This window comes from Pristiophorus japonicus, chromosome 13 (assembly GCF_044704955.1).
Source record: "Pristiophorus japonicus isolate sPriJap1 chromosome 13, sPriJap1.hap1, whole genome shotgun sequence".
NCBI lineage: Eukaryota > Metazoa > Chordata > Chondrichthyes > Pristiophoridae > Pristiophorus > Pristiophorus japonicus.
This window is the reverse complement of record NC_091989.1, coordinates 111,206,992-111,233,153: the sequence shown is the minus strand read 5'-3', so window position 1 is coordinate 111,233,153 and position 26,162 is coordinate 111,206,992. Positions and strand designations below refer to the sequence as shown.

Below are 26,162 nucleotides of genomic sequence, written 5' to 3'. Positions count from 1 at the left end.
AACTAGCAATACATTTTGTAGAAGTCAAGTGTACGTACCATCATCTAAAGTTTTCTCATTGGTCCAATTTGTCCGCTCTTTCACATTCTTGAAGTGAGGATGTTTTTCACTGAGTCCCGTATCAAAAACCGCTACTTTTACACCAGCACCTGGCAAGATAATCAAAATCAAACTGAAAATCTACATACCGTGCTAGCCAGTTCCGGTGAAGGGTCATACTGGTGATGGAAGGGAGAAAGAGGGAAGGAGCAGTTCTGGTGGCAGCTTGGAACGTAAAAGATACGAGATACTGCCTGCAATGGGTATATAACTTAGCACAACTCCAAGTTACTGTAATAACAATCTGAAGACGGGGCACAGTTCCAGAGCACAGTGGAGACTCCCCCTTTTTGGGAATCACACTACTTTTTCTCTCCCAGAGTCAGCTCTACTCCCATCTATGATTCCAGATTTGTGCTATAACTTTAGCCATAGTGCAAAATGTGACCACAGTGCTACAGGTGTAGTGTAGATGCAGGACAAGTCTGGCAGGTATTACTCAAGTCACCTCAAGAGAAGCAAATGCAAGCCCAACAAGCAAGCAGTCAGAGGGGGAAATTGTGCTAACTGTTGTGTCATTTTAGGCCTAGTCAGTTAATAGCTAACAAAGTACTCTATATGCTAACCTTAAGATGGTATTAATCATGTTATCACAGTTAAGTAATGTTTGTTCCCAGATTTAAATAGAGAAAAATTGCAAAGTTCCACAGTACAGCGGGACCTGGGGGTACTTGTGCATGAAAGTCAAAAGGTTAGTATGCAGGTACAGTAAGTAACCAGGAAGGCCAATGGAATCTTGGCCTTTATTACAAAGGGGATGGAGTATAAAAGCAGGGAAGTCTTGCTACAGTTATACAGGGTATTGGTGAGGCCACACCTGAAATACTGCTTACAGTTTTGGTTTCCATATTTACAAAAGGATACACTTGCTTTGGAGGCAGTTCAGAAAGGTTCACTAGGTTGATTCCGGAGATGAGGGCATTGACTTATGAGGAAAGGCCTCTACTCATTGGAATTCAGAAGAATGAGGGATGATCTTATCAAAACATAAGATTATGAGCGGGCTTGACAGGGCGGATGCAGAGAGGATGTTTCCACTTATAGGGGAGACTAGAACTAGGGGGCATAATCTTAAAATAAGGGGCCGCCCATTTAAAACTGAGATGAGGAGGAATTTCTTCTCTGAGGGTTGTAAATCTGTGGAATTCGCTGCCTCAGAGAGCTAGGACATTGAATAAATTTAAGACAATAGACAGCTTCTTAACTGATAAGGAACTACGGGGTTATGGGGAGCGGGCAGGGAAGTGGTCCTGAGTCCATGATCGGATCAGCCATGATCGTATTAAAATGACGGAGCAGGCTCGAGGGGCTGTATGGCCTTCACTGGCTCCTATTTGTTATGCTATGTTAACTTCATCTCTGATGACTCTGGCAAAGAGCAAGTTAACCAATTCAGTAATGTAACTGTTTATATACATTGGACTGGATAATGCAAGGCAGCTGAAAGGCTAGCTAAATTTTAGGCATTTTATGAACGAGAGAGAGATGGATGGCAAGTCTCCAGCCAATTCTCCAATGTGAACTTCAAAGTTAAAGATTCAAAGATTCATCGGATATACTTTCACTAATCATCACAGGCAGTCCCTCGGAATCGAGGAAGACTGGCTTCCACTCCTGAAGTGCGTTCTTTGGTGGCTGAACAGTCCAGTACGAGAGCCACAGACTCTGTCACAGGTGGGACAGATAGTCGTTGAGGGAAGGGGTGGATGGGACTGGTTTGCCGCAAGCTCTTTCCACTGCCTGCGTTTGATTTCTGCATGCTCTCAGCATTGAGACTTGAGGTGCTCAGCGCATGCTTCACAGTTTTAACACTCTCCAAGCATCCTTACACCTGTATTCAATTTTAACTGTATTCATTCTTGCTGGAAGCACCTTGGGATATTTTTCTTTATTAATATTAAGACATTAGAAATGCAACCTCTTACAGTTGTCATGGTTATTCTCATCTGGCAGAGACATGGGATAGGTCTGTACAGGTTCAGAGGCTGGGATGCCAGGAATTCAAGATTATTAGCCGGCAGGCAGCACAGTTTGAGGCTGTAATTGGAAAGTAGTAAGATTTCTGCTTAGAGAGGCAAGGATTAGCATAGGTTATAGTTCAAGGGACCATATTCATTGCCAGGATAGCCCAAGTAAACATTACCACGTCTGGAAACCTCGAACTCCAGGCCTAGGCTCAAGAGAAAGGGGCAGCCTGTGCAAAAGAAAATTGTTCAAGGGATTTCCAAGGTAAAATAGGTAAGTTTGTGGTCAAATTTAATGATTTAAGATATAATTTAATGTTTAAATTTGTATACAGGTTCAGCGTCGAGAATTCAGAACCCTTGGGACTGAGGCCGTTCCGGATTCCGGGCTTTCGATTGTCTTTCTGATGTCACGAATCCGGAAACACCCGAGCTCAGGTTCGGGTATTTCCAGAATTCGGAACGTCAGAAGGGGGGTGGGGGCGGTGGGTCCTCGCCAAGGAGCTGTTCGGTCAGCCGGCCCCGATGAGGTCGTCAGGCGGGGCCCCGCTGCCGAGGTGAAGCCAGAGGTCAGGCAGCAGTGGGACCCAGAGGTTGGCAGGGTCCAGATTCCGAACATTTTACGGATTCCGGACGACCCTGCCTCCGATCGGTCCGGAGTATTCCAGAACTCCGGATTGGATTATGCACCTATAGTTAGTTGCTTGAAACGCAACATAACCACCGAAAGAAGCTAGTGTAATTGGTGGGCTTCATGATACTGGTTAGTTCAAGAATGGTAACTTTGGAAAAACAACAATTCGATTCCTCTGATTTGTTCTGGTTACTGGTTAGCTGACAGGCAGGTGGCAAAAACTACCAAACGAATGGAATTGTTGTTAATTATGTGTGAACCTATCAGCACGATTAAACCAACAGATTGCGTATTTGATTTATTTCTCCCCATCCCACCCAATACCCAAGTGGTGTGATACAACAACAACTTGTATTTATATAGCACCTTTAACATTGTGAAACACCCCAAGGCACTTCACAGAAGTATTATGAAATAAAAATGACACACCCAAGCTGCACAAGTAGAAATTAGCGCAGGTGACAAAGCTTGGTCAAAGACGTGTGTTTTAAGGAGAGTCTTGAAGGAGGAAAAGAGAGGTAGCGAGGAAGAGAGGTTTAGGGAGGGAGTTCTAGAGCTTTGGACCTAGGCAACAGAAGGCACGGCCACCAATGGTTGAGTGATTATAATGAGGGGATGCTCAAGAGGGAAGAATTAGAGGAACGCAGACATCTCGGGGGGGGGGTTGTGGGACTGGAGGAGATTAGAGAGAGATAGGGAGGGGCGAGGCCATGGAAGAATTTGAAAATAAGGATGAGAATTTTGAAATCGAGGCATTGCTTAACCGGAAGTCAATGTAGGTCAGTGAGCACAGGTATGATGGGTGAGTGGGAATTGGAGAGAGTTAGGACATGGGCAACCGAGTTTTGGATCACCTCTAATTTACATAGGGTAGAATGCAAGAGGTCAGCCAGAAGTGTGTTGAAATAGTCAAGTCTAGAATTAATAGATGAGAACTTCAGCAGCAGATGAGCTGAGGCAAGGGCGGAGACAGGCAATTTTATGGAGATGAAAATAGGTGGTCTTCGTTATGCTGCAGATATGTGGTCGAAAGCTCATTTCAAGGTCAAATGCGACACCAAAGTTGTGGACAGTATGGTTCAGCCTCAGACAGAAGTTGGGGAGAGGGATAGAGTCAGTGGATAGGGAACGGAGTTTGTGGCGGGGACCAAAAACAATGGCTTCGGTCGTCCCAATATTCAATTGGGAACTACAGACAAATGCTAGCCACAAGATGTCAAATTATTGGAATAAAGCCACAAAGGATAACCAGAAGGAACTTAATGCAAAAGTGATAAATATCTGAAATACTCTGCCAAACAAAATTGTACAGACAAGGGCAGGGCATTCAAAAGCTAGTCAAAGGATGGTTCTTAAATTTACGAGACAACTGAGCTGATATATTCAGGAACTTCACACATCTTCAGCCACCTCTATATAGTCGCCAAACTATGCAAAGGAAAAATTACTGCACAGGGTTATGTGCTGCCCATGAGAGGCAGGAATAGAGATGTCATGTCTTCAAGTGCACAGAACAAGAGCGTAAAGCCCCATGTCCAAACTCTTGATTTTGGATGTAAAATTAGTTAGCTACTGTGGAACATGCAAAGATGTTACATTATTAGCATATAGATAGGCTAAACTGGTTTCACAGCATTTTGGGTTGCACTATCTAGGCTGCAATTTAAAGCTGACTAACTTACATCTTTTAAAAGGTCATTCATTTATCTGTGTTCAACATATGAAGGGAAAAATACATTACAAAACTCCAACTAGCAAACTATAGAATGTCCTTCATACAATCATACACAAAAAATGTATTTTTGTGTTAAACACTGATTAAGATGGAGAGAACAATTTATTGCGTATTCCAAAGTCATACAAAAGATTTCTTTTCGAACATGGAGATTCCCAACAAGTGTCTTGGCCCACCCGCAGATAATAAAATCTAGAAGTTAAATATACTTTTTTTTTTAATTATATAAAGTAACTAGGTTTTATGTGAACCACTAAGAAAACACTTAGTCACTTTCAACAATATATTTTAGCAAAAATGTTCTTCCCAAAAAGATATGGATCAAGCATCTTTAAGTTGACTAGCAATTTCATCCACTTATTAGTCAGATTCATAACGTGCAATCATAGGCAGTTTTACAAAACATTGGAATAATCAGTGGCACATCACAAATTGTGACTTTTTACGAATGGACCTATAAACAATTTCATGTTAGAGATCACAGTAGGGACATTTTATACAGTTTTATAACTATAAAATCATTACATAATCAGTGCATTGTATATTAGAGGTCATAGCACTCCACAAGCTGTATTTCTGGAACTACTTTTCAGTACTGATGAAAAATAGGTGCTAGCAAACACGTGACCAAACCTAACAATGCAAGGCACCTGGTTGTCCTTTCAGCAGCATTCACAATCATTAATTACAGTTATGATAATGCTGTATGGGTTAAATCATTCTGCAACGATCAATCAGCACTACATAAAACTTGTTTTAAAAGCCAAGACTAAAAGCCCAGTCAGCCAGTTTTAGATCAGGCTTCTCAAAGCATGTATAATAAGTTCCTGTGAATGCAACCAAATGTTGTACATTAGTTTCCAAATTCTATGGGTCCAAAATTCATCAACATACCACCCAAAAACACAAGTTTTGTCAAAAACAGGTACATACTGCCCAACGGAAATTTCAGTAGTGACATACCGCCAGCCCACAAGTGTAATTTTCATGACATATCGCTGACATTGAATACCGTCCTGAAAAAGGTGCTTTGAAGAAGTGGATCTTAAGTGGGCGGTATGTACACAGCTGACAGGTTTGTTTGATATTATACAGATCTTTATAGTTCTCCACAGTTTGATGTATTTTAAATGGATTGTAGTACTTTCTCGTGTTAGGCAATAATATAAATGGTCTAATAAAGCCTTAGTTACTCCTTTATTAATGACAACTATTAGTCTCTCTCACCAGACAGTCTCTCTTCTTCCCGCCCCCACCCCCAGCAATCTCAGGTTGGCAGTCTCTGGCCCCTCGGGGGGCAGAACTCAACAGCCAGGCGAGCATTTGCACAACTTGGGAACTGAAGATTCCAGAGTCAAAAGGCTTCCTCCGCCGGTTGCACTATGCTCAGGTTACCGCCGAGAAAAATGGGATGAAACTCCCACCCAGTTAGCCCTGGCGATACCAAGCGGGGACCGCCGAAAATCAGGCAGAACTTGTGCTACACCAATTTCGGCCCCAATGTATCATGAAGATAGTGACTTACAGAGCAAGAACAATTCATTAAAATGCATTTCCATCACAAAGACTGTTCTAACTTAGGAGATTTACATTGTAAAAGTTCAGTGTGAGTCATCGATAAAATATGATTTCTAGTTTATAGCCATCCTCCAGAAGGTTAAATGATGGTGCTCCAATTTTGAGTGCCATAAGGAACAGCCAGTCAAAAAGAACGGATACCTCCTTTAGGCTCTTTCCAATTACACAATGCTATCAAACATCACAGACTGTTTATCCAATTACATGACATTACCATCTGGAGTCCCATACATACCTGTATGCCCCATCTGCCACAATACATCTGCCTGCAGGGTCTGAGCTACCTGCCGAGGGATGGCCCTCAATAGGCGTCGGCTTGAATGCCTGCCTGTAGCATGCCAGAATCCAGAGCCCAGGGAGAGGCTGGTTCTCCTTAGAGGTCTTGAAGACTGCCACTTCTGTGTCCATCGACTATCATTGCATGGTGCAGCCGAGTCTGCTGTAACAGAAAATAAAATACTTTTAATGTCTAGTACTGCAGGGAGCAAGAAACATCACTTTCACTGGATTTGCTAATGTTTTGTCTAGTCATGTTTTGGGATTTTCAGACTTTCCTCCACAGAAAAGGTTTGAAAAAGAATTGCTTTTAAATTTGTTTTAAAGCAAAGTAGGGAAACTGATCAAAAAATACAAAAACGAGAGAGTGTTGCAGCATTCAAGCATAGTCCAACAGGGTTCCTCACCACCTCACAGCAGTGTGTACCATCTACAGGATGCACTGCAGCAACTCGCCAAGGCTTCTTCGACAGCACCTCCCAAACCCACGACCACTACCACCTAGAAAGGCAGCAGGCGCATGGGAACATCACCTGCAAGTTCCCCTCCAAGTCACACGCCATCCTGACTTGGAAAATCAACATCGGCAGTCCCTCGGAATCGAGGACTCAGGAATACGATTGCCTACGTGCTGGCCAGGAGGGTGGACACTTGTTTAAATCAGCTTGGACCAGGAGAAGGCCTATGACAGGGTATTGCACACGTACCTGATGGACGCGCTCTCCAAGATGGGGTTTGGGGAGGGTATCCGCAATTGGATCCAACTGCTCTACACAGACATCAGTAGCACAGTTCTAATCAACGGGTGGGAAACTGACAGCTTTTCAATCAGGTCTGGAGTCAGGCAAGGCTGTCCCCTCTCCTCTCTCTTGTGTGCTGTATCGAGCCCTTTGCCGAGTCCATCAGGAAGGATGCAGGCATTAGGGGAGGGTGACGACAATTCCAGGCAGCAGAGGCGCTCAGGTCAAGACCTCCCTGTACATGGACGACGTCACCATCTTTTGCTCGGATCCACAGTCGGTCCGCGGATTGCTCACAATCTGTGACCAGTTTGAACTGGCCTTGGGAGCGAAGGTAAATCGCAGCAAAAGCGAGGCCATGTTCTTTGGAAGCTGGTCTGACTGATCCTTTATTCCCTTCACTGAGAAGTCAGATTACCTGAAGGTTTTGGGAATATGGTTCGGAGCGGACGGGGCGTGCGTCAAAAACTGGAAGGAACATATCGCTAAAGCGAAACATAAACTGGGATGGTGGAAGCTGCGCTCACTCTCTATTGCAGGAAAGAACCTGGTCATCAGGAGTGAGGTGCTCTTGCTGTTGTTGTACATGGCGCAGGTCTGGCCCATACCCGACTTCTGTGCCGTGGTAGTCACCCGAGCAGTCTTCCACTGCGTCTGGAGATCGAAAATGGACAGTGTCCGCAGAGACACGATGTACAAATCTCTGGGCAAGGGCGGGGGGGGGGGGGGGGGGGGAAAGGACGTTCCGAACGTGGCCCTCACCTTTGTATGCGGCTGCATCAAGCTGTGCATAGACCCTTCGTATGCAAACGGCAAGTGTCAGTACGTGCTGAGATTCTCTGTCCCCGGTGTTGCGAAGGATGGGTCTGGCCAGGCTGCCGCGGAATGCTCCGAGCAGTTGGACCATGCCTCAGCAACTGTCCTTCGTGGAAAAGTTTTTCCAAGAAAAACACTTGACCACAAGGCCATAAAGCAGTGGTCGGCACGAAAGGTCCTGGATGCCCTACAAAACGCAGCGATGATGGATCCTGTCGGACAGTTCCCCGAACAGACTGTCGAACTCGTTTGGCAGAATGTCTCATCGCCAGATCTTTCACACAAGCACCAAGACGTAGCTTGGTTGGCAGTGAGAAGGGCCCTACCCATCAGATCCTTCATGCACAACCGGGGTTTCAGAGACACTGCACTCTGCCCCCGAGTTGACTGTTGTGCGGACGAGAGTGTCAGCCATCTCCTTTGGGACTGCCCCTTTGCAAGGCAGGTCTGGAAGGAGATGCAGTAGTTGCTGTCGAGGTTCATCCCAAGCAACTCCGTAACACAGGACTCTGTGCTCTACGGACTGTTCCCAGGGACACACGCCGAGACAGACATAATCTGCTGCTGGAGGGCCATCAACTCGGTGAAAGACGCACTTTGGTCTTGCCGAAACTTGCTGGTCTTCCAGCGCAACGAGATGTCCACATCTGCGTGTTGCAGACTGGCGCAATCCAAGATCCAGGACTACGTGCTGAGGGACACAATAAAAATTGGTGCAGTTGCCGCAAAGGCACAGTGGGGAAGAGCCACAGTTTAAAGCCCTTCCACTACGGTAAACCCAGGGGCTGGAATCAGTACAAAACTCCCCCCGGGCTGTACTTGTAAACTTTTGTATACATAGAGCACCATGATCTGAAAAAAACCTATGTAGTGCCATGTATAATGCAAGTTCTGTTTAGTACTGTATGTTGTAAAGAAATGTAACTGTACCCTCACCCGCTCCATGTACTGTATAGTGCCACGTGTAATGTAATTTGATGACTGTATTACATAGAAACATAGAAAATAGGTGCAGGAGTAGGCCATTCGGCCCTTCTAGCCTGCACCGCCATTCAATGAGTTCATGGCTGAACATTCAACTTCAGTACCCCATTCCTGCTTTCTCGCCATACCCCTTGATCCCCCTAGTAGTAAGGACCTCATCTAACTCCTTTTTGAATATATTTAGTGAATTGGCCTCAACAACTTTCTGTGGTAGAGAATTCCACAGGTTCACCACTCTCTGGGTGAAGAAGTTCCTCCGCATCTCGGTCCTAAATGGCTTACCCCTTATCCTTAGACTGTGACCTCTGGTTCTGGACTTCCCCAACATTGGGAACATTCTTCCTGCATCTAACCTGTCTAAACCCGTCAGAATTTTAAATGTTTCTATGAGGTCCCCTCTCATTCTTCTGAACTCCAGTGAATACAAGCCCAGTTGATCCAGTCTTTCTTGATAGGTTAGTCCCGCCATCCCGGGAATCAGTCTGGTGAACCTTCGCTGCACTCCCTCAATAGCAAGAATGTCCTTCCTCAGATTAGGAGACCAAAACTGTACACAATACTCCAGGTGTGGCCTCACCAATGCCCTGTACAACTGTAGCAACACCTCCCTGCCCCTGTACTCAAATCCCCTTGCTATGAAGGCCAACATGCCATTTGCTTTCTTAACCGCCTGCTGCACCTGCATGCCAACCTTCAATGATTGATGTACCATGATACCCAGGTCTCTTTGCACCTTCCCTTTTCCTAATCTGTCACCATTCAGATAATAGTCTGTCTCTCTGTTTTTACCACCAAAGTGGATAACCTCAAATTTATCCACATTATACTTCATCTGCCATGCATTTGCCCACTCACCTAACCTATCCAAGTCGCTCTGCAGCCTCACAGCATCCTCCTCACAGCTCACACTGCCACCCAACTTAGTGTCATCCGCAAATTTGGAGATACTACATTTAATCCCCTCATCTAAATCATTAATGTACAGTGTAAACAAGCTGGGGCTCCAGCACAGAACCTTGCGGTACCCCACTAGTCACTGCCTGCCATTCTGAAAAGTACCCATTTACTCCTACTCTTTGCTTCCTGTCTGACAACCAGTTCTCAATCCACGTCAGCACACTACCCCCAATCCCATGTGCTTTAACTTTGCACATCAATCTCTTGTGTGGGACCTTGTCGAACGCCTTCTGAAAGTCCAAATATACCACATCAACTGGTTCTCCCTTGTCCACTCTACTGGAAACATCCTCAAAAAATTCCAGAAGATTTGTCAAGCATGATTTCCCTTTCACAAATCCATGCTGACTTGGACCTATCATGTCACCTCTTTCCAAATGCACTGCTATGACATCCTTAATAATTGATTCCATCATTTTACCCACTACCGATGTCAGGCTGACCGGTCTATAATTCCGTGTTTTCTCTCTCCCTCCTTTTTTAAAAAGTGGGGTTACATTGGCTACCCTCCACTCTATAGGAACTGATCCAGAGTCATCGGAATGTTGGAAAATGACTGTCAATGCATCCACTATTTCCAAGGCCACCTCCTTAAGTACTCTGGGATGCAGTCCATCAGGCCCTGGGGATTTATCGGCCTTCAATCCCATCAATTTCCCCAACACAATTTCCCGGCTAATAAGGATTTCCCTCAGCTCCTCCTCCTTACTAAACCCCCCGACCCCTTTTATAACCGGAAGGTTGTTTGTGTCCTCCTTCGTGAATACCGAACCAAAGTACTTGTTTAATTGGTCCGCCATTTCTTTGTTCCCCGTTATGACTTCCCCTGATTCTGACTGCAGGGGACCTACGTTTGTCTTTACTAACCTTTTTCTCTTTACATATCTGTAGAAAGTTTTGCAATCCGTCTTAATGTTCCCTGCAAGCTTCTTCTCATACTCCATTTTCCCTGCCCTAATCAAACCCTTTGTCCTCCTCTGCTGAGTTCTAAATTTCTCCCAGTCCCCAGGTTCGCTGCTATTTCTGGCCAATTTGTATGCCACTTCCTTGTCTTTAATACTATCCCTGATTTCCCTTGATAGCCACGGTTGAGCCACCTTCCCTTTTTTATTTTTATGCCAGACAGGAATGTACAATTTTTGTAGTTCATCCATGCGGTCTCTAAATGTCTGCCATTGCCCATCCACAGTCAACCCCTTAAGTATCATTCGCCAATCCATCCCAGCCAATTCACGCCTCATACCTTCAAAGTTAGCCTTCTTTAAGTTCTGGACCATGGTCTCTGAATTAACTGTTTCATTCTCCATCCTAATGCAGAATTCCACCATATTATGGTCACTCTTCCCCAAGGGGCCTCGCACAACGAGATTGCTAATTAATCCTCTCTCATTACATAACACCCAGTCTAAGATGGCCTCCCCCCCTAGTTGGTTCCTCGACATATTGGTCTAAAAAACCATCCCTTATGCACTCCAGGAAATCCTCCTCCACCGTATTGCTTCCAGTTTGGTTAGCCCAATCTATGTGCATATTAAAGTCACCCATTATAACTGCTGCACCTTTATTGCATGCGCCCCTAATTTCCTGTTTGATGCCCTCCCGAACATCACTACTACTGTTTGGAGGTCTGTACACAACTCCCACTAACGTTTTTTGCCCTTTGGTGTTCTGTAGCTCTACCCATATAGATTCCTTTCTGTCTTTTGCTTTTGCCTCCTTTTTGTTTCCTCTATCTCCCTGCATTGGTTCCAATGTATCCTGGATTGTACTGAATTGTACCCTGAAATGTAAAGCAAGCAAATGTAGTGAACGGAACTGCCGTCAGCATCCAAATGTACTGAACTGCCTTCCAATGTATCGTGCAAATTTTTATATGAATAAAGTATATATTTTGAAATTTTAAAAAAGTCCCTCGGAATCGAGGAAGACTTGCTTCCACTCTTAGCACGAGTTCTTAGATGGCTGTACAGTCCAATACGAGAACCATGGGGCCCAAGTTTCCACATGATTTGCGCCTGATTTTTTAAGAGCAACTGGTGGAGAACGGGACTATCTTAGACTTCGCAATTCTCCACATTTTTTTTTCTGCAGTTCTAGTCAGGTAGAACAGTTCTACTTTGGAACAGAATTTTTTCTTCAAAAGGGGGCGTGTCCGGCCACTGACACCTGATTTCAAAGTTTCCACAGTGAAAACGTACTCCAAACTAAAGTAGAATGGAGCAAGTGAAGATTTTTGTAGAACTGAAAAAACCTGTTCTACACATTAAAAAAAAATCAGACGCAGGTTACAAATTAGGCGTCCAGAACGAAGTGGGGGGGGTGGGGGAGGGAAGTCATTAAATTCTACAATAAATTCTTATTTATACTTCTACAAATAAATCCAACCTGGATAAACATTTATAAGCAAAGAAAAGATTAAATAAACCATCTTCCTACTTGTGTGAAAGTGCTTCAGCCATCGTTCCCGCCGGGGGGTGGGGGGTGGGAGAGCCATTCAGTGCGTTCCCGCCGGGGCGGGGGGAAGGGGGAAGAGCCGTTCAGTGCGTTCCCGACGACGGCGGGCGGGGGTGGGGAGGGAAACGGCTGCCTCAACGTTGAGGCTCTCTCACTGCTGCAGGAAGCCTCAGTGCTGATGGCAATGTGCTTTTATTAAAAAATGTTCAAAAATTAAACAGCTACAAAGAATGACAAAAATGGCCGAGTGCCAATATTTCCTTTACACTGCGCGTGCGCGAACGCTCCAACGCGCACGCGCAGCGTTGCCAGCAGGAAAAAAACTAATTTAAATAGTACCCGCCCCCTCCCACTTACAAAATCGGCGTGAGTGTAGGCTCCGCCCCCCTGCACGCCGCGCCAGGCAGACAAGGAGCTGTAGGGCGCTCGAGAATAGCGCGTTTTTTTTTAGGCGCCGTTTTAGGCGCGAAAAACGGGCGCCCAGCTCGGAGGGGCGCCAGTTTTTTTGTGTGTGGAAACTTGGGCCCATAGTCTCTGTCACAGGTCGGACAGTGGTTGAAGGGTAGGGTGGGTGGGGAGCTTGGTTTGCCGTACGCTCCTTCCGCTGCCTGCGCTTGATTTCTGCATGCTCTCGGCGACGATACTCGAGGAGCTCAGCACCCGCCCGGATGCACTTCCTCCACTTAGGGCGGTCTTTGGCCAGGGACTCCCAGTTGTCAGTGAGGATGTCACACTTTATCAGGGAGGCTTTGCAGCACATTACTCACCACCACCTCAGTGAGACCCCAACACTGCACGAGGTGGAAAAAGCCACAAGACAGCTAAAAAACAAGGCTATGAGAGTGGATGGAATCCCTGCTGAGGCACTGAAGTATGGCGGAGAGGCACTGCTGGCGCGAATACATGACCTCATCTCTCTCATCTGGGGGGAGGAGAGCATGCCGGGAGATCTCAGAGATGCAGTTTTCATGACCATCTTTAAAAAAAAAAGGGTCCATGTCCGACTGCGGCAACGACAGAGGAATCCCCCCGCTATCAGCCACTGGGAAAGTAGTCGCTCGAGTCCTCCTCAACCGCCTTCTCCCCGTGGCTAAGGAGCTCCTCCCGGAGTCAGTGTGGATTTCGTCCCCTCCAGGGCACAACAGCATGATTTTTGCAGCGAGACAGCTGCAAGAAAAAGTGCCAGCCCTTATACATGGCTTTCTTCGACCTTACAAAGGCCTTTGACACTGTCAACTGCAAGGGTCTATGGAGCATCCTCCTCCGTTTCGGATGCCCCCAAAAGTACGTCACTACTCACCGCCTGGTCCACGACAACATGCAGGCTGTAATCCTTACCAATGGATCCATCACAGACCCAATCCACGTCCGAACTTGGAAATATATCGCCATTCATCTTCGCTGGCTCAAAATCCTGGAACTCGCTCCCCCCAACAGTACTGTGGGAGTACCGTCACTACACAGACTCAAGCAGTTCAAGAAGTCAACTCATCACCAGTTTCTCAAGGGAAATTAGGGATGGGCAATAAATGTTGGCCTTGCCAGCAACCCCTACACCCCTTAAATTAATAAATGTAAAAATAAGATCACTAATGAGACATGGTTTACTTACCTATACAACAAAAATAATGTTTCCAGTGAAAGGGTGTTCAGCTGCATTATATTACAATCAACGTGCAGGAGCACCTCAACACCTAGAATGAGGAAGCGTCTACAAATAAACTGCACAGATAAGAACCAAACTTTTGCCTATTCTTCATACATTGTGGCCTATTCCTTTATATTTTTACCCCAACAAATCACACTTAAAAGTTCAAATCAAGTTTGCAGGCAGCCTATAGTAGCAAGCTTAGTATAATGTGCTGTACTTTGGCAGTCGTAGGATGCAGGATAGTTCACATGGCAAACTTCCTGATTGTATGTAGACTGGTGGTGTGAGTATAATCACTCAGCACACCAGGTGCCAGGAAAGAAAAGTTAGAAATGGGTCCACCGCCTTGCATTTTCAGCTGGCAAAAAAGATGGTAAGTGGAGAGAGAAGGTGGTTTGCTGAAGATGTGGCAAACAAAATATGTAACTTTTTATTTTGTAAAAATTGCACAATCCACAATTTGCACTCTCATATAAGCATTATTCTGACACATCATAAACCATTGGTCCTTTTCATTGTAGTTTATGTGCCATATTACACAACAAACCTTGTCTTGCTGCTCTGGGTACACATATAGGCCCCGAGTTTCCACATGCTACAAAACGGGCGTCCCTCTGAGCTGGGCGCCGTTTTTCGTGCCGAAAATAAAACGCGCGATTCTGGAGCGCCCTGCAGCTCGGCGCGGCGCCCAGAGGGCGGAGCCTACCACTCGCAGCGATTTTGTAAGTGGGAGGGGGCGGGTACCATTTAAATTCATTTTTTTTCCTGCCGGCAACCCTGCGCGTGCGCGTTGGAGCGCTCGCGCACGCACAGTGTGAAGGAAACATTGGCACTCGGCCATTTTTGTAGTTCTTTGCAGCTGTTTAATTTTTGAACATTTTTTAATAATTTTTGAACATTGCCCTTCTAGGATTAGCACTGAGGCTTCTTGCAGCAGTGAGAAGGCTGCAGGAAGCCTCAGAAAGTTGAGGCAGCCGTTTCCCGACGGCCTCCCCCCCCTGCCGTCGGGAATGGCTGCTGAACTTGAGGCTTCCTGCAGCCTTCTCTGTCTCCTTCCCCCCCCCCCGCCCGCCGTCTGGAACGGCTTCCTCCCCCCCCGCTGCACTCAGTCGGGCCCGCACTCCCTCCCCCACCCCCCGCCCCACCCCCGGGAACGGCTGCCTCCTCCCCCCCGCTGCCGTCGGGAACGAACGGCTTCCTCCTCCCCCCTGCCGTCGGGAACGAACGGCTTCCTCCTCCCCCCCGCCGTCGGGAACGAACGGCTTCCTCCTCCCCCCCGCCGTCGGGAACGAACGGCTTCCTCCTCCCCCCTGCCGTCGGGAACGAACGGCTGCCTCAACTTGAGGCTTCCTGCAGAATTCTCCCTGGCTGAAGCACTTTCACACAGGTAGGAAGATGGTTTATTTAATCTTTTCTTTGCTTAGAAAATTTTATTCAGGTTGGATTTATTTGTATAATATTTGTATAAGTATAAATAAGGATTTATTATAGAATTTAATGACTTCCCTTCTCCCCCCCCTCCCCTCCCCTCCCCCCCCACCTCGTTCTGGACGCCTAATTTGTAACCTGCGCCTGATTTTTTTAATGTGTGGACAAGGTTTTTTCAGTTCTACAAAAATCTTCACTTGCTCCATTCTAAGTTAGTTTGGAGTACGTTTTCACTGTGGAAACTTTGAAATCAGGTGTCAGTAGCCGGACACGCCCCCTTTTGAAGAAAAAATTCTGTTCCAAAGTGAAACTGTTCTAACTGACTAGAACTGCAGAAAAAAAAATGTGGAGAATTGCGATTTCTAAGATAGTCTGTTCTCCACCAGTTGCTCCTAAAAATCAGGCGCAAATCATGTGGAAACTTGGGCCCCAAGATTCTAATCTGGAATAGTTAGCCACAAGGAGCATATCACTGACAACAGTGAACACATTGACCTAAAAGTAAAGTTTTTCTGTTAAATTGTACGTTAATCACAAATGAAGAGCTTCAAGTTCCACACCTAAATAATAAAGGTCACCTCTTCAAATCCTTTGACATTCATTTTCAAACAACAGAAACCATCAGTGTGGAAAACAGAAAGGTTCCCTTAAATTGAGGCCAATAACACAAGATTTCCAACACAATATAAAAGCTTATGCTATTTACATACTTTTCAGGTCTATGTGTCAAAGCCTGGTAGCAGGCAATCTGCTGCTAAAGTCAATCAGCCTCTTGAAACGACCAAGAGAAGGTGCACAGGAGGCAGTGAAAACTGGGCATACAATTCCAAATGGGGGAGGGGGGGCACTAGAGGCCACAAACTTCCTCTGATGAAGGATAAAAAGGAAATTGGAAAACAAGAGCTCATCATATGGACCAACTGCAGGCATGAAACCACATCCTCCTCCAATGTCATGCAATTGGCTGGCTGCACCATTGCATCACATACAAAATCCATGCTCCAGTCAAGGGTTCTACTTACAATCTTTTTTTAATGCAAATTTTCTCTCCTGAAGGGATTGGCTTCTCTTGCAATGTGGTTCCACGGGCATTAGGCATCCTTCAGTAATTTGCCCAAGTTGCCATTCTTCATGTGAGTCAGACAATTAGAGCTGGTGGGCTATTTTACCAGAGAGGCATTACAGCAAAGCGGGATCCTGCCTTCATGCAATGCCCAAAGTAGAATCACTTTCCAGCACTGGATAACAGTCAGGAGCAAGAGCGCCATCCGATATTTCTTTCGCTACCCGAGGGCCACGGAGCCAAATTTGTAGCACTCCTGCTGCTACCCCCAGTTGAAATAAGCCAACTCAACACAGAGGAGGAATAGAACCCGAGGCATCAGGGTAGCCATTTCTTTTTGTACTGCTGATGGAGCCAGGATAACGATCGCTATAGATTATAGAACTGGGTAGATAATGCTGGACATTAGTTTTCTATTAATGAGGAGGCAAAAAACAGGTACTGTATTGTGCATCAGAGGCCGATTAGGTGAATTCAGAACAGATGGCATTCCTCCAGCTTTCTGGTACAGGATGATTTTCAATTTGCAGTCTAGAATGTTGAAGTTCATTGACACTTTTGTCACTAGAACTGCTCTACTCTGTAGGTAGTTGCAGATGGTATCAGCACATAAAAGTTCAATAATCTTCTTGAGATTATGTTTTTTTCTTGGCAAACATATATAGTGCGCTCTATATTTTGGCAGCATGCCCTGAAAAGGGAACATGTTCCTCAATCTCACAGCCATTTCAGGAAAACGGTTAGCCATGTACTGTTGATGGTGGAGGTTGCAGTTAGTCATATAGCACAAAGGCAATGGGAAGCTTACTGCAGCTTCCAAATACAGTGTATAGCAACGGTGGGGAAATTGATCTGACAGCTCTACCACGAGTCAGTGACTCTAAGATCCCCACTAAAATATCAAAATTGGCTGGGGCAATTCCTGACAACAGAAAACACATGCGCGAAATACTAGAGAGATGCATTGTGCATTTTTGAGTAACAGATTACAATGGTTTGATTCCAGGATCACTATATGCACAAGATTTTTTTTATACAAATAAAAGTTACCTGGAAAATTAAACATTATACCATCATTCTAGAATTGAAACAGAGATTCCTGCAACATTTTGTTCAATCCAGGATTTTCTGATGTATCCTGAAACTGCAAATAAAAACTCATCATTTACAAGTCTGTTTGTTTACACAATGTGTGTCATTTATCAAAACAAAACTTTGGAAGCTTCAATTTAATTTTTAAATGGATCGCTGGGATGCTCAGTTTTAAATATGGGAAATAAATCGGCTGAAACTTGAACACACAAGGGCTGAAAATTCCAATCAGGGTGGGAGCCAGAGTCCATCTGCATGGCGCACAGAATTCATGGAATCACTAATTCAGTAAAGCATATGGTATATGTACTCCATTTCCAAAGGTCATTGGAACACAACACAAAATAATCAAAAAGACACACACGACCACCCATGCCAAAACATAGAAAATAGGTGCAGGAGCAGGCCATTCGAGCCTGCACCACCATTCAATAAGATCATGGCTGATCAAATTATCCACAAAGACTGAATCAGGGCGTAAGTATGTGGTGAATCAGACTTACAATAAAGATATTGGTAGGAGAAGATGAAGTGTTACCCCAGGGCAACGGTAAACAGACAAAGACTCTGTCAGGCATACTTGGGAGGTGGTCATCCTTTCAGCTGGGAAATAGTGCATGATATTCAAGAGGATAAAAGGTGGACCATCTGAAAAAGCGGTTTCAACCTTTTAAAATGCAGCATAAAGCATAAATTTCAAAGGGCAGGGTGCTTTTGAGAGCTGCTGCTTTCACCATCTTTCAAAATAGCTGTGACATTTGCCATTCTACATTACTGCTTTCATATTTCCACAATTCCAGGTGCGAGTACTAGAGACATTCTGCTCATGGGTTTATCCTACAAAAAGAAAAGCATCACATTCAAAATATTGCGAGATTTTATCTGTGGCAATATCACACAAACTAAGGCAATAAAGGATGCAGACAACGGTAAACCGACTTCATCAGAATATAACAGAAAAGCCTCTTCAGGCACAAGTATCAGTTACAGCCCTCAGCTCAGTAGTCCAAAAAAAATTAAGAAATTTTCATGAACGACCAACTCAGAAAATCAAAACTAATTTTGGACAAGATTTTATGGCTTAACGTTTAATAAATCTTCGTCCGGTCCTTTTTAAGCCATTCCCACCAGACAAATCTGCTCAACTTAGAAAATGCATTGTTTGACCAGACTACTTGTGTGTCTCTAGTACTCGCATCTGGAATTGTGTCAGCTGTGGCTCAGTGGGTAGCACTCTCACCTCTGGGTTAGAAGGTCGTGGGTTCAAGTCCCACTACAGAGACTGAAGCACAAAAATCTAGGCTGACACTTCAGTGCAGTGCTGCACTGTTGGAGGTGCCGTCTTTTAAATAAGATGTTAAACCGAGGCCTCGTCTGCTCTCAGATTGGCATAAAAGATCCCAAGGCACTATTTCGAAAAGGAGCAGTAGAGTTATCCCTAGTGTTCTGGCTAATAATATTTATCCCTCAATCAATATAATTTAAACACAGATTACCTGGTCATCACAGTGCTGTTTGTGGGAGCTTGCTGTGCACAAACTGGCTGTCGTGTTTCCCACGATCATCATAGGCAGTCCTTCGGAATCGGGAAAGACTCTAAAAAGTGAGTCCTTAGATGGCTCAACAGTCCAATACGAGAACCACAGTCCTGGTCACAGGTGGGACAGGTTTGCCACACGTTCTTTCCGCTGCCTGCGCTTGATTTCTGCATGCTCTCTGATGACGCGAGGTGCTCGGCTACCTCCCGGATGCACTTCCTCCACTTGGAGCAGTCTTTGGCCAGGGACTCCCAGGTGTCAGTGGGGATGTTGCACTTTATCAGGGAGGCTTTGAGGGTGTCCTTGTAACGTTTCCTCTGTCCACCTTTGGCTCCTTTGCTGTGAAGGCGTTCAGAGTAGAGCGCTTGCTTTGGGAGTCTCGTGTCTGGCATGCAAACAATATGGCCTGCCCAGTCAAGTATGGTCAGTGCTTCAATGCTGGGGATGTTGGCTTGGTTGAAGACGCTAACGTTGGTCCGTCTGTCCTCCCTCCCAGGGGATTTGCAGGATCTTGGAGACGACATTGGTGGCATTTCTCCAGCAACTTAAGGTGTTTACTGTACATGGTCCACGTCTCGGAGCCAAATAGGAGGGCGGGTATTACTACGGCCTTGTAGATGTGAGCTTGGTGGTGGATTTGAGGGCCTGGTCTTCAAACACTTTTCCTCAGGCGGCCGAACTGGCGCACTGGAGGCGGTGTTGAATCTCGTCATCAATGTCTGCTCTTGTTGATAAGAGGCTCCCAAGGTATGGAAATGGTTCACGTTTTCCAGGGCCGCGCCGTGGATCTTGATGACTGGGAGGCAGTGCTGTGCAGCGGGGACAGTTTGGTGGAGGACCTCTGTCTTACGGATGTTTAGCATAAGGCCCATGCTTTCGTACGCCTCAGTAAATACGTTGACTATAACTTGGAGTTCAGCCCCCATGTGCGCAGACTCAAACGTTGTCCGCGTACTGTAGCTCGATGACAGAGGTTGGGGTAGTCTTGAACCTGGCCTGGAGGCGACTAAGGTTGAACAGGTTCCCACTGATTCTGTAGTTTAGTTCCACTCCAGCGGGGAGTTTGTTGACTGAGGTGGAGCGTGGCAGCGAGGAAGATTGAGAAAAGGGTTGGCACGATGACAAATACCACATTACAATAGTGACTACAGCCAATGAAGTACTTTTGAAGCATAAAGCGTTTTGAGACATTTGGTGGTCGTGAACGGTGTTATATAAATGCAAGCTCTTTTCTTATTTTAAAAACACAGAACTAGCCCATTTCAAAAGTAAAATTCCCAACTATGTTGCTGAATCCAAGGTGGATTCATGTAAATTATAAACAGCAGCGGTTCCCGCCGAGACCTACGGCACCTCATTGAGAACCTCCTCACCCCGACATAATTTGCCTAACAAGCACCCCCTTTAAAAAAAACTCTTCCTGGTGAGGGGAAGCTTCAGCACTGCTTTGTACTTTCACCATCCAGCTGGCACAAAGCAGCAGAGAATAAGTTTGGTTTATTTCAATATTAAAAAGTGACACGAGGTCAGATGTTTTGGTGTATCAAATTGGATTGTTCTCCTACACTTGGAAGGCTTAGACCAACTTGCAATACCAGGTTTGGATAATTGCATAAGGAAAAACAGATCAATAAATTAACTTGCAAATTGATCACAAAAGGATTTGTAGAAAGCAGAAGTAAAAAAAGATAAACACAACAGACATCAGAATGATTCTTCAATGGTGTAGTTAATAAAATATCCCCAATAATAGAAAGTAAATCTATTGGCAAAGTTGATTTAATTTTTTCCATCAACACAAACTAAACACTCACTAGTTTGCAGTTATTTGACCAATGTCGGTATTGTTTCTTGTGAAGCTCCACATATTATTTACAGAAACATAACATGCGCTGTGAGTTCCACTCAGCTTGGATCTGTATATTCAAACTGCTTGTAAACAGTAAGGAGGGTATTTCTTGTAACATACCATTTTGATGACACCAAGGCATGTGTCCATGTGACAAATATAAAAAAATCAGTTCACCAAAAGCAATGTTCAGCCCATTAAATAGATATACATTAATGATTTGGATGAAGGAATAGAGTGTAATATCTCCAAGTTTGCAGATGACACTAAACTGGGTGGCGGTTGAGCTGTGAGGAGGATGCCAAGAGGCTGCAGGGTGACTTGGACAGGTTAAGTGAGTGGGCAAAAGCATGGCAGATGCAGTACAAGGTGGATAAATGTGAGGTTATCCATTTTGCGGGCAAAAACACGAAGGCAGAATATTATCTGAATGGGGGCAGACTAGGAAAAGGGGAGGTGCAACGAGACCTGGGTGTCATGGTTCATCAGTCACAAAGTCGGCACGCAGATACAGCAGGCGGTGAAGGCGGCAAATGGTATGTTGGCCTTCATAGCTAGGGGATTTGAATATCGAAGCAGGGAGGTCTTACTGCAGTTGTACAAGGCCTTAGGTGAGGCCTCACCTGGAATATTGTGTTCAGGTTTGGTCTCCTAGTCTGAGGAATGACGTTCTTGCTATTGAGGGAGTGTAGCGAAGGTTCACCAGACTGATTCCAGGGATGGCTGGGCTGTCATATGAGGAGAGACTGGATCAACTGGGCCTTTATTCACTGGAGTTTAGAAGGATGAGAGGGGATTTCATCGAAACATAAGATTCTGACGGGACTGGACAGGTTAGATGCGGGAAGAATGTTCCCGATTTTGGGAGAAGCCCAGAACCAGGGGACATAGTCTTAGGATAAGGGGTAGGCCATTTAGGACTGAGATGAGGAGAAACTTCTTCACTCAGAGTTGTTAACCTGTGGAATTCCCTGCCGCAGAGTTGTTGATGCCAGTTCACTGGATATATTCAAGAGGGAATTAGATATGGCTCTTACGGTTAAGGGGATCAAGGGGTATGGAGAGAAAGCAGGAAAGGGGTACTGAAGGAATGATTAGCCATGATCTTATTGAATGGCGGTGCAGGCTCGAAGGGCCGAATGACCTACTCCTGCACCTATTTTTCTATGTTTCAGAATGGGAGTTTAATGCGGTTTATATTAACGAAGTTGGTGAATCGGTACGGCCATTCTTGCAGAATAGCAAAGAGACTGGTAGAAGTAGGAAAAAAGGGAGGGGATAAATCTAAGGAGGAGCTTGGGTTTGAAACCTGCAGATTGCAGAAGAAAAAGATAGAATGAGGCAGGTAAGGAATTAAACAATTATTGTTTCAGTAATGAATTGGATAAAGTGCAACACATAACGAACAAAGAATGTGTAGTCCATGAAGGAGGCTCCATTGACAAATGAGTTTCAAAATAGATAATTATGAGGTGGTCCATTTGGTCGGAGGAACAAGGAGGCCACATACTCCTCCTTGGAGTGGCCTTCTTGGAAAAAATAAATCTAAATGGGATAAGAGGCACAAAGGATTCGAGGGGTACATATTCACAAATCATTACAAGTAGCAACACAGAATAACAAAGCCATAAAAAAAAAAAGGTAAACAAAGCACTGGGCTTTATTTCTGGAGCAATATAATCCAAAAGCAGTGAAGTTATGTTCAACGTGTACAGCACCTTGGTTAGACCACGCTTGGGAGTACAGTTCTGGCCTCCATATTACAAAAAGGGTGTAAAAGCACTGAAGAAAGTGCATAAAAGATTTACAAGGATGATTCTGTAATTGAGAGGGTACAAATATCAGGAAAGACTGAAAAGACTGAGGCTCCTTTCTCGTGAAAAGAGAAGATAGATAGAGGACTTTAAAATTATGAATGGATTTGATAAGGTAGGCATAGATATGTTTCCGCTTATTGGGGGTAGTTGTCCAAAAAAGAGGCCATAAAATACAAGAAAGTCACTAATAAATCCAATAGTTACTCAGTGGTGATAATGTGCAACTTGCTACCACATGGAGTGGTTGAGGCAAAAAGCTTAGATGCATTTCAGTGGAAGCTCGATAAATATATGCGAGCGGGGAATAGAAGGATATGACGACAGGGTGAAATGAACTAGGATACGAGGAGACTCATGTGCAGCATAAATACTGGTATAGACCAGCTGTAAATTCTATATCCTTCTGGGTCAAAAATGCAATCAGACTTACGAGGACCAGAAAAGGCTACCAGGCCCATGTGTTTACTTCATCCCAGTTCAGCACTTGATATTTTAATCCTACTGCAAAAGTGTTTCATTTTATTAGAGCATCTTCGCTTAACCTCATACTGTATGATGCCAGTACTTCTTTAATTCACATTACTCCTGCACATTGCAATGCAGAAATTAGATTCAGGATCAAGACCAATGTCCCAACTGTAATATCACCCCTGTATACCATTGGATATCCTAGAGATGCATGCTGGACATCTTGGAGAGTTCAGGGTTAATAGTCAAACTTCTTTGCATCTTGGAGCAGCAGGTTTTCCAATATAAATAGGATAGTTTTGAAAGGAAAGCATAGCTTGTCTTCAGATATACAAAATTCTTGCGTAAAGAAATGCATTACAGTCATGACGTCAGCCATGTGTTTAAAACATAATTTTAAAGAGTAATAAACATGGGTCAGAGGTATCCATTAGCTATAGTATGGAAAGCTGGAGTGCTGGAGTGGAACTAAATTACAGAACCAGTGGGAAGCTGTTCAACCTTCGCCGTCTCCAGGCCAGGTCCAAGACCACTCCAACCTCCGTCATCGAGCTACAGTACGCGGACGCCGCCTGCGTCTGTGCACACAAGGCTGAACGCCAGGATATAGTCGATGTATTTACCGAGGCATACGAAAGCATGTGCCTTACGCTAAACATTAGTACGACAAAGGTCCTCCACCAGCCTGTCCTTGCCGCACAGCATTGCCCCCCTAGACATCAAGATCCACTGCTCGGCCCTGGACAACGTGGATCACTTCCCTCATCTCGAGAGCCTCCCATCAACAAGACCAGGCATTGACAACGAGATCCAACACAGTCTCCAGTGCGCCAGTGCAGCCTTCGACCGCCTGAGGAAAAGTGTGTTTGAAGACCAGGCCCTCAAAACGGTCACCAAGTTCATGGTCTACAGGGCCGTAGTAACACCCACCCTGCTGTATGGCTCAGAGACATGGACCATGTTCAGTAGACACCTCAAGTCACTGGAGAAATACCACTAACGATCTCTCCGCAAGATCCTACAAATCCCCTGGGAGGACAGACGCATCAACATTAGCATCCTCGTCCAGGCCAACAGCCCCAGCATTGAAGCACTGACCACACTTGATCAGCTCCGTTGGACAGGCCACATAGTTCGCATGCCAGACATGAGACTCCCAAAGCAAGTGCTCTACTTCGAACTCGTCCACGGCAAATGAGCCAAAGGTGGGCAGCGGAAACGTTACAAGGACACCCTCAAAGCCTCCCTGAAAGTGTGACATCCCCACTGACATCTGGGAGTCCCTGGCCAAAGACTGCCCTAAGTGGAGGAAGTGCATCCGGGAGGGTGCTGAGTTCCTCGCCGAGAGCATGCAGAAATCAAGCGCAGGCAGCAGAAGGAGCGTGCGGCAAACCAGGCTCCCTGCCCACCCTTCCTTTCAACCACTGTCTGCCCCACCTGTGAGAGAGACTGTGGCTCTCGTATTGGACTGTACAGCCACCTAAGAATGGAAGCAAGTCTTCCTCGATTCTGAGGGACTGCCTATGATGATGATGGTGATGATGGATATGGAAAGCTAACAGTTGATAAAACTTATTCTTCAAAGATGGTAGTAACTTATGTCATGAAGTCTCGTTTAGGGGAAATAGCTTTGAAGTAAATAACTACATTGTTTACAAGAATAGTCTGTCTTCAAAGGATTTGGGAATAGATATGTCATGAAGTCTTATCTATGACATTTACCGTTGATGCTGGCAAGATATGGTGTATAAAAGAGCATGGGTTTCAGCATTTCTGTAGAGAGAGCGAGAAAAGGGTGTAAAAGAAAAGATAGCCATCCGTGGCTAACTAAAGAAATAAAGGATGGTGTCCAATTAAAAACAAGGGCATAGAAAATGGGCAAAACTAGAGGACAGAAGATTGGAAAGCTTTTAAAAGCCAGCAAAGAATGACTAAAAAAATGATTAATAAAAGGGAAGATAGACCAAGAAAATAAACTGGCATGAAATATAAAAACAGATAGCAAGAGTTGCTACAGGTATATAAAAAGGAAAAAAAAAAAAGAGTGGCTAAAGTAAATGTTGGTCCCTTAGAGGACAAGACTGGGGAATTAGTGATGGGGAACATGGAGATGGCAGAAACTCTGAACAAATATTTAGCATCAGTCTTTGCAGAACAGGCCACTAAAAATATCCCGGGGGGGGGGGGGGGAGGAACTTAACACAATCACAAGGAGGTGGTACTCAGTAAGATAATGGGACTAAAGGCGGATAAATTCCCTGGACCTGATAGGCTTGCAACAGAGGGTCTTGAGAAGTAGCAGTAGAGATACTGGATGCATTGGTTGCAATTTAACAAAATTCCTTGGATTCTGGGGAGGTCCCAACAGATTGGAAAACCACAGGTGTTAGTGTGCCTTTCCTGGTACTTCAGCAGTATTTCGCAAGAAAAAAAAGTGTGATATGTAAATTCATTGTTGGAGCTACCACTGCAAATGTAATGCTCCTATTTAAAAAAAGGCAGACAAAAAACAGGAAACTATAGACCTGTTTGGAGTCCATTAAAGAAGCAGTAGCAGGACATTTGGAAAAACATAATTCAGTCAGGCAGAGTCAGCATAGATTTAGAAAGGGAAGTCATGTTTGACAAATTTGCTGGAATTCTTTGAGGATGTAACGAACAGGGTAGATAAAGGGGAACCAGTGGATGTAGTGTATTTGGACTGCCACAAGGCATTTGACAAGATGCCACATAAAAGGTTACTGCACAAGATAAAAGTTCACAGGGTTGGGGGTAATATATTAGCATGGATAGAGGATTGGCTAACTAACAGAAAACAGAGAGTCGAGATAAGTGGTTAATTCTCAGGTTGGCAATCAGTAACTAGTGGGGTGCCGCAGGGATCAGTGTTGGGACCCAACTATTTACAATCTATTAACGACTTGGATGAAGGGACCGAGTGTAACGTAGCCAAGTTTGCTGACGATAGATGGGAGGAAAAGCAATGTGTGAGGAGGACACAAAAAAGCCTGCAAATAGA

The 26,162-nt window shown here is 44.9% G+C and overlaps 1 protein-coding gene across 3 annotated transcripts in view; it reads right to left on the bottom strand.

Moving 5' to 3' along the window:
- The window catches only part of mbtps1 (membrane-bound transcription factor peptidase, site 1), a 200,187-nt gene that overhangs the window by 117,672 nt on the left and 56,353 nt on the right, over window positions 1–26,162 (bottom strand). For 2 of the 3 annotated variants that reach the window (XM_070897892.1, XM_070897893.1), the window contains exons 4-5: window positions 6,246–6,449; window positions 39–149 (exon numbers count right to left, since the gene is read on the bottom strand). In XM_070897892.1, the coding sequence (XP_070753993.1) occupies window positions 39–149; window positions 6,246–6,449 (315 nt within the window). The remainder of the gene's footprint in view (window positions 1–38; window positions 150–6,245; window positions 6,450–26,162) is intronic. The other variant, XM_070897894.1, reaches the window with a different exon arrangement.